At 35.9% G+C, this 9723-nt stretch overlaps 1 protein-coding gene across 1 annotated transcript; it reads left to right on the top strand.

Annotated features, from left to right (window-relative positions):
• The first annotated feature begins 1305 nt into the window (after window positions 1–1305).
• On the top strand, window positions 1306–9345 carry LOC113058143 (START domain-containing protein 10-like). Its single transcript, XM_026225824.1, has 6 exons — window positions 1306–1781; window positions 4994–5141; window positions 5592–5695; window positions 6750–6867; window positions 7544–7596; window positions 8541–9345. Exons 1-6 carry the CDS (start codon window positions 1623–1625, stop codon window positions 8757–8759), a joined length of 801 nt encoding a protein of 266 aa, XP_026081609.1. The 5' UTR covers window positions 1306–1622; the 3' UTR covers window positions 8760–9345.
• The last annotated feature ends 378 nt before the right edge of the window (window positions 9346–9723 follow it).

Raw genomic sequence — 9723 nt, 5'->3', positions numbered from 1 at the left:
AAAGCGGGTTCGCGAATCATTTGAATAAGTTCGGGAGTTCAAAGCCGATTCGGGAATCATTTGAGACAGTTTGGATGTTTGAATGCAGTAATGCAGTAGCTCTTTCTAAGGGTATTTTTTCAAAATCCTTTTGCACATTCTATTTATGTTCAGTAGTTCTTTCTAGCTCAAGCAAATCCACAAACGAATAAAAGGATTTATTATTAAGGTCGCCTGTTGACTGCTGTATAAAAGCCCTTCAATATAGTTGTTGTTACCTCAGGGGTCGTCAAAAAAAAAAAAAAAAAAAAAAAACAGAAAATATATATATATTTTTTTAGCTATAATAGAGTACCGGCACCTCTTTTGGGCCACTTAAAGCACTGATATTATAGGATATTAGCAAAATAATTTTTATAAAGTAATTGAAAAAAATTAATTGCACAAGATAATTTCATTCATTTTTCCACAAAACAGTAAAAGTCAACAAATTCCATTACATATTTAGTGAAATATAACAATTTTCTTTAAGGGGGCTTTTAGCACCAGTGTATCCTGCATTATACTGAGAAATAATTAGTAAAACTACAAAAAATACACATAATATAAAAAATGTCTGAAACTAGGTATCAAATTCTTCAATTATAAGTAATGAAAAACAGAAATATTTTAACAAATATACAGTTTTGCTGTAAGTGTTTTTCAAATTAATAAGGGAGGGGCCTATATTATTTGACTCAGGCAGGAGACATTGTGACTGACACTAGCATCTGCTTAACTGGGAACGGGGAACACTTCATATGGACGATTCAGCTATAAAAGAAGATAAACCAACCAATACATAAATTCAGTACACTTTATTAGTAATATTATTATGAGCTCCAGAGTTTATGTAAACTCCAGAGTAAATCCCAGTCTGAATTCCAAATATATATCATCATTTTATTAAATCCAAACAACACAACATTAGTTTTATGTCAAAAGGACATTTTTTTTTGGTTGCTGGTAACCTGAATGTTCTGACAAAGCATTTTACTGGCTTTGGAAGAAATCACCTTTCCAAAGAACACCAAAATAGTGCTTCTAGACCTCATTTGGAACATGTTTCCTAATCTGTAGAAAGCAGACTTTTACTTTTCCTCTGCACAATATGATATTAAGGAGTGAGGCTGAAGGAAGGTGGTAGAGTAGGAAACAGTAGATGCTGGATTCAGGCTACACACCTGCACAGGTTAAACAAAACAGTCACGGAAAAGAAATTCTTTGAATTGACAAACATGACACCTGATCCGTGGTTCATCAGTCAGTCTGACTAAAGGAGCCCTTGACTGCTCCACCTGAAAAACGACATGGCAGTAACGTGATGCCTTACTTATATAATGCCTTTCTCCAGTATGGGACTGATACAGGTCTGAAGAGGATGCTCAAATACACCTGCTCCAACGTACATTAGCTACAACAAACACACAGCAGAGGTGCAACAGTTAGATTCAACTTCAAAAACCGCGCTTTAGATCCGTCAGTTTTCCAAAACTAACTGGAAATCAACGATAAGTGGAGCAGACGACACAAACGTGCGGATCATTTATGAGAGGAGCTTTCAGCCCTGCAGAACTGACTGATTCACAGCACCGGGAGGCAAGATGCCAGTGCAGATACCGGACGACGCCGATTTCTTATCTTTCCGAGATCAATGTGAAAGTCAGGATGGCTGGGTCGCTCGTTATAATAAAGGAGTAGTGACGGTTTGGTGTCGAGACGAGGAGTGCAAAACTGTGCAGAAAACTCAAGGCAAGTGCACTGCAATGCGGATCAATAGACGCACTCACTCACTCTCACACACTAGTTTGTCTACAATCTTTGCTTTCATTCCTCTTAAATAAGACCAGCTCTAGTATATTTTTTGATATTACAGATCATCAGTGTCTTTGTATGGTAATTGTCTATGAAAAACAGATTCTGTGTGATCCAAAGCCTTAGTTTACTGGAAAACGCTGAATAATATGGCAAGCTGTTTTAACATTAAAACCATTTTTTTCGCGTTACTTTTCCTTATTTAATGATTAGTTATCCAATAGTGACTAGTAGCCTATCGATTCAGTTAGTCACTAATATGACTAATTAATTATTTACTACCAGTACCTTGGTTACTAGTCATGTTTGTCATTTAATTCAAGGGGATCTGTGTTGCAGATTTCCATTTTAACTAGTTTTCCCGTTGATGCTGGTACCAGTGTCACTTGTAAATATTCAGATATTTAGTAGCCTACTTATTTATTTAAACTAATTCATCATACAGTATGTAATAAATAAAATAAAGATTGTGATTGTAACTGATGAAATGTAACCAGTGGTGGTGTTTCACAAATATTTGGTAGGCTATGGCATAATTCCCAGTGCCATATATACAATGACAGCATTCCTGAAAGATAAATCCACAATATATATATTATATACTGCATTAAGTGTGTAGTGGCAAGGTGGGAGCCAATAAAAAAAAACAAATGATAATTGATGCAACAAACTGTGACTGCACACACTCATGCATTTATATGATTTAATAAAATCTCCCATTTTGATTTCTACATGTTAAAATAATAATAATAAAGAAACATTTTAATGACCAACACACAGGTAAAAACTACTCTAACCACAATCCTGAAGCGGGATTTTGCATAACATCAGCGCTCATTGTGACAGACCCACTACCATGAATTGTCACTATTGGGAACCTCAAACTATGTTTAGGTCTGTTCTCCTAAAAATATTATATTTGGAATATCTTTAACGAGCATCATCATGATGTTTTTTCTGAACTCTGAATGCTAGGGTATGACAGCTGCCATATTGAACTTTGTCATTCGCAAATGTGACAAGTAACAATTTGGATAGATGTAGTGTCTCCCAACTGAGTGCTAGTATATAATAAATAGGTACCTGTAAATTTAGAAAATATACAAGTAACTGTGAGAACAGTGAGTATTAGCTAAAAAATACGCATTAATATTTAATGAAAAGTTACTTGTCTAACTGGAATAGAGCAGCAACAATGACCAGCTAGAAATAATTTGCTATGGTAAAAAACACCTAAAATGGATTTCCAATATGGTTTTCAGATTAACAATACTGAGTTGATGTTCTTTTGACCTATACATTTTAGGACGTAATTTATCTTAGCCAAATTACCTTTTTTGTGTTTACAAACCAAATTTTTTTGACTTATAGTTTTTTTTTACAGCTCATGCACCTGTATTATTATTATTGACTGTAAAGACATGTATAATGTTACAAAAGGTTTATATTTCGAATGCTATCCTTTTGAGCATTTTCACAGAATCCTTAGAAAAATTTAGCATAGGTTCCACAAAACTATTAAGCAGTGCAACAGTTTTCAGAATAATAATAAATGTTTCTTGTGCAACAAATGATCACATTTTTTATATTTTCTGAATGATCATGTGACACCGAAGACTGGAATATTGATTCTGAAAATTCAACTTTGATTACAGGAATAAATTACATTTTAAAATATATTCAAATAGTTTCAGCAGGTTAAAACATTTAAAAATATTACAGTTTTTACTCTATTTTTGTTAAATTAAATAAATGCAGCTTTGGTGAGCATAAGAGACTTCATTCAAAACATAAAACATATTATTTAGTAGTTGTTATTTATTATTACAGTAGTAGTACAGTTTTTATATTTAGTAGTCTACAGAATTTAGCATGTGAACCAAAGACTTGAATATAAATTGCCTTTGGAACAGCAGTATATCAGTGTGCGCTGTACAAAAAACAGTAGTACAGTATATCTTCTAAGCTCCTGAACAGTAGCTTTCCTCACAGACTCCAGACGCTTTCAGAGAAAATCCTAAAGAAACAAACAGAGATATGGTTATGGGCCATTTGCCCGGGGGAAACTCAGCATACAGTGGGGCAGGCCAGGCCTGACTGCTTCATGATCCACGGTCTCTGAGATGAAAGACCGGTCTCTCAGGGACGGACTGCACTCATGAGATGTGCTGAAAAATTAAGAGCGGAAAACCGTGGTAACAGCAGGCTCACATGATGAAACCTGACTCCCTCCTGCTGGCTTGCCACAGTTGGGCCTTTTTCTGTGTGTTTTTTGTGTGTGTGTAAAAGCACTTCTGTCCCAATGCAAGAACCTATGCATGAGGGCTGTTTCAGCAACGTTACAGGCAGGTGTGGGGAAATTATTTAGACCTGTAACAGCTGCAAAAATGAAAGGAGATGACAGACCTTCGTCAATAATTCACACAGCTCTCCAGGCCACCGATGCGTTCTTTTCATGAATAATTGAGCTTTGTAGGCTTTGACGACATTCCATTCATAGAGACTAAATAAAACTTGTTCCAAGGAACCTAATGGAAATGAGCAGCGACTGATCAAGCTGGGGTTGTGGGGGGTTGGGGATAAATTATTAAATGATGCCAGGGTAGAGTTGATTGGGTTACACGGTTTCTTTCGTCGTAGAGCCATACAATATCTGATCACATTGCATTTGATATATTCATGCTCACCTGACCCTCCTACCAACCCAGGATAAGGTAACTACAGTACACATGAAAAAAAATGGGTTTGGCTCAACACAAGAGCTTGAAATACAAATGCAAGCCAACTTGAATCTAAAGCTTCACTGTATCTCCCACTCCACTGAGGATCCCTTTATACTCACTGTTTGCTGTGTCAACTTTTGCTCTTTGTGACCCGACATGGCTGAATCACACAGAAAGCAGGGCTTTCAAAGATAAGGAAATGAATAGATCTATGTATAAATGGTAGCAGGCCCTTGTCAGCACAGTGGAAAGCATTCATTTTTCATCTGCCTAGCAACAGAGTGCATTCAACATCTGACAGCGCTTCATCACGGCTGCACCAGAGGGAAAACTACAGGAGATTTTTTCACTACTTTATGAACTTTGTATTCAGCTGTAATGGAAAGGTTCTTAAGATTTGAATGACTCAGTGGGATGATGTCTGTTTTTTCTCTTAGATGCGAATCGTGTGCAAGGACGTGACAGCAGAGACCCTCTACGACGTCTTGCACGACACGAGCTACCGGAAAAAATGGGACACCAACATGATCGACACTTTCGATATTGGACGGCTGACAGTTAATGCAGATGTGGGATATTATTCCTGTGAGTCACTCCTTTGTTTCTTTCGAAACTGAGCTGTTATTTCCACCCTGTTCTTGGAGAAGCACCCCAATACACTTTTTTTTAAAGTCTGGTTTTTCTTACCATGAAGATTGTAACATACAATGTAAGAGTTGTGGGTGGCTGCAGTACATTTTATGATGGAGTGCACTTTCTACAGTTAAACTGCAAATACGGAAATCATTGGGTTGTTTATGTGTTGCTCTCAGGTATATGCATGGATTTTAGTAATTAATTATAAAGAGATATTGATGATAGTGATTTAAAGTGACAATTCAAGAAAAGTCTCTTGCAAAATATCACAAAAAAGTGATGAGAGTATACAGAATTATTTTTTTAAAGGCACTTATAATGTACTGCATAGGAGCAAGTTTACCTTATTGACTTTTCATACTTACCAGGACTCTAAAGCATGCCATTCTTTATTTACAGGGAAATGTCCAAGTCCATTGAAGAACAGAGACTTTGTCACCATGCGGTCATGGCTTCCTCTTGGCAATGACTATCTGATAATCAACTACTCGGTCAAACACCCGGTATGTCTGTGTTTGGTCTGGATCGTTAGGTCTGTAGAAGCTCGGATTTTATGAGACATTTTGGCAGAGGTAACAATATAGTCCAGCACAGTATGTCAGTTGGTATGTAGGTCAGCCTCCCAGGTCTTGAGCCGCTTGAAACAGAAGAGGCCTGACCAGTGGCAATAGTCTGACAGAGGTATCAAGTATGGCGTCGCGTGATCAAATCCCCATGTTGTAATGAATAATTACATGTCTACCATCAACAGGCTTATGTCTTTCATTGTTTTCTCCATGGAAAATCTGACACAAGATGTTGATGTCATGAAACAAATTATACGGCTCTTTGAAATGCCTCATTCTGATTGGCCAGTCACGGTCAGATGTTTACTAATGTATTCCATGACACTATCTCTTAATCAGGGTAAAAGAAACCCTGTATTTCATACAAAGGCAACTGGATCTATCTTGTGTTTTTTTCACTATTAATATTACAATAACATAGTTGCATACTGTAAAATAGAGTTGCAGTTTTGCTATATATGTATATATATATATATATATATATATATATATATATGTGTGTGTGTGTGTGTGTGTGTGTGTGTGTGTGTGTAAAATGTTTATCTATTTATTTATCTGTTAATCTGGTGCGTAGCTGTGTATGAGCTTCACTATATTTTGAGAAAGTTTTTCCAAACCTGTAAGAATTTCTTTCTTCTGCTGAAGACACAAAATTATATATTTTAAAGAATGTTGGTAACCAAACTTTTGCTGGTTTCCATTGTCTTCAATAGTAGTTTTCCCCTCATACTATGGGAATCAATGGGCACCAACAACTGTTTCCTTCAAAATATCTTCAGTTTTGAACAGAAGAAAGAAACTCATACAGGTTTGGAACACCTTGAGGGTGAGTAAATGATACCAGAATTTTCATTCTTGGGTGAACTGTACCTTTAATATCTTCGTTTAGGTCAAATAATGGTCAGACTGTTTGTATATCCTAAACATTCTTACATCTTTCAACATTGACTCATTCCAATGAAACTAAACTCTTACTGCTGCTATTTTTCAGGGATACCCACCAAAGAAGGATTATGTCAGAGCTGTGTCTTTACTCACTGGGTACTTGATCCAATCCAACGGAGCAAACTGCTGCACTCTTTATTACTTGACACAAGTGGATCCACGAGGTGAACGTCTTCTAGGTTTCCATTATCATTATCATTTATGGTAAAATACCTTTGAATATTAAGAATGCTGGGGTCACAGTATCAGATCAGGCCTTCTTTTGGTGGAAAAGTACACCATGAACATGCATGTTTCCTCAACTCTTATGCTGTTTACATTGGTTAGACTGAAGGTGTATTTTGTGGTGTAATTGTATTTAATGTCTTGAAGGCCTAGTCATATCCACGTTTCCATCCATGCTCATTTGCTGTAAAGAGTGGGGAGCCAGGAAGCCTTTGAAACTCCTGCTTTACACATATTTTATGAATTTGCTGATGTCATCTTTTCCGTGCTGCTCCGAGGATGGCTTTGATTATTAATGTTTTCCGTTGCTGTGATGCACCAGCTGTTTGTGACCTGTGGGATAGACACTCAGATTCAGTGTATTTCATCTGTACAGCAGACTCAGGGACAAAAAAAAAAGGAAAATTGCAGTGTGTACAATGTCCATAAGAGAGTTTATGATTAAAAAACAAACAAAACAAAAATTGTTACTGTTTTAGTAGCGTTGCAGCTTCATTCAAAGCTGAACCGTTTTTGTTTTACATTAATGGTGATATTTGTTCTCTGAGCATATTTTTACAGCAATATATATAAATCTATGTATTGGTTTAAAACTTTATCTTGATTTCTTTTCAGGGTCTTTACCCAAGTGGGTAGTAAACAGGGCCTCACAGTTAGTGGCACCAAAGGTAAGTGGAAAAGACATTTTCTTTTTACATCATGTTTTTAAAAAATAATTGAAATACATAATATGTGTATTTAAAATAACTTCATTATTCTGAGATTCTAAAAATGGTGTTTGAGAATGATACAAACAATACCATTCAAAAGTTTGGGGTCGGTAAGATTTTGTAATGTTCTCCCATGCATGCGGAAATGAAATATACTGTATGATATTGCCATATATATGACCTATTAGGCAATATATCATTTTCATATATGTACATTCTTTGAGTAGATAATATAATATAATATTGTGAAAAATTTTAGATGTAGCAACCATATATGTCAACAGTATACATTTTATTCATACATGCATTTTTATATGCATGTCATATTGCATATTGCATGTTCATTTTAAATTTTTTTTTTTTTTACTTAATATGACAATATATTTTTATTATATGGGCATTTAATATATTTACATACATTTCCATATGGACTTAAAAGAAGTCCCTTATGCTCAAAAACAATATTATAGTGTAATATGATTGAAATTGTATTTCATTTAAATTAATTTTATCAATAATAATTTTATTAAAAATGTAAATTACTCATCAGATGACCCAAGTCACTGAAAAACTCAACACCCGAGATCATCTTGTCAATCCCAAATTTCAGTTTTCTTCTGCTGCCATCTAGTGGTTATAATTGTGCAAGTCATACACAATGTACTATTTTGGCCACATATTCTCTGTTTTAGAAAAGGGGTGTCAAACTCAGTTCCTGGAGGGCCGCAGCCTTGCTCCAACACACTTACCATGTAGTTTTCAAATAAGCCTGAAGGACTTGATTATCTGTATCAGGTGCATTCAAGTAGGGTTGAAGCGAAACTCTGCAGGGCTGTGGCCATCCAGGAACTGAGTTTGACATACAATGCATGGTCCAAGACTTTCATCCTTTTTCTCCACAGGCTATGAAAAAGATTTATAAAGCCTGCCTAAAGTACCCGGAGTGGAAGCGGAAGCACGAGCCCAATCTGAAGCCGTGGAGGTACCCGGAGCAGAACACACTACCCAGCATCAGTGTAGCCGACCTGACAGTGCAGAGAGCAGATTCCCTGGAGAACATCGACGAGAGCAGTGCGAGCGAGGAGAAAGCCCAGCACCACAGCGATGATGACGAGACCTAAGATAACACACACTGACTCTCCTGTGGTCTGTGTGTATGTGGAAGCGACTGTGTGTCATTCTCAGACATGGATGGTTCCCTTATCATCCTGTAGATCATACATTCCCTTTTTTTGGACTGAACAAAATAACCTTATATTGTTTTGCAGAGACCTTCATTCTATGTCCATATACTGAGGAAGGGTCTGGTTGTATTAGATGTGTTTAACGGATACGTTGTATGGTCAAATCAATCGTGTAAAATTATATAAACAGTATCAGGAAGTTCTTTGGAAGTGTAATAACTTTATTGCTCAATGTTTCCAGCGCACAATGCAGATGTGTTGTATTATTGTGACCCTTAATTAAATGACTTAAATGGCGCACAACTCATTCTGTCATTCTGTCAAACAGTTATATAACTGATCAAACACCATATTTTCTGAGGCGAAGATTGCCTGGTTGCAGATTGCAAGGACTTCCGCCCTTTTTTCCTTAAAGTGACAAAGATCTGTGTATTTCACTGCCTTCATAAGACCTCAGGAGCTGTAAAAAATCAATTCTGTGCAGTACATTTGGATCTGTTTGTGTGCTTTTGACTTGGTGGCATTTTTGGCAGTGTCTTAAGAATAAAAAGTTTGGTCTTGTATTTCTAAAACTACCTTTTTGGAAGTTTTTATTTGTATATCCCTTAAGAAACAAATATATGAATCCGATAATGCAATGTATTAAATAATAAAATCCATATATAGGAAACTAGTGCTTATATTGTTTAATATATTGCAATATACACATGGAACAATTATGGTTATATATTGAAACATTAACATTACATTAGATGTAATAGCTTTATCAAAACACATCAATTAATATTCATAAACTTTTATTTAACTTTATTGTTTGCATAGACACACATTTCATATAAAATATACAGTATGTGATGTTTATAAGAAAAAAGCGTTTACCAAAAACAGATCTTAAAATTTT

Source organism: Carassius auratus, chromosome 39 (genome assembly GCF_003368295.1).
Source record: "Carassius auratus strain Wakin chromosome 39, ASM336829v1, whole genome shotgun sequence".
In the NCBI taxonomy this organism is placed as follows: domain Eukaryota; kingdom Metazoa; phylum Chordata; class Actinopteri; order Cypriniformes; family Cyprinidae; genus Carassius; species Carassius auratus.
Note: the sequence above shows the minus strand (reverse complement) of the source record. Positions and strands in the feature narration are given on the sequence as shown.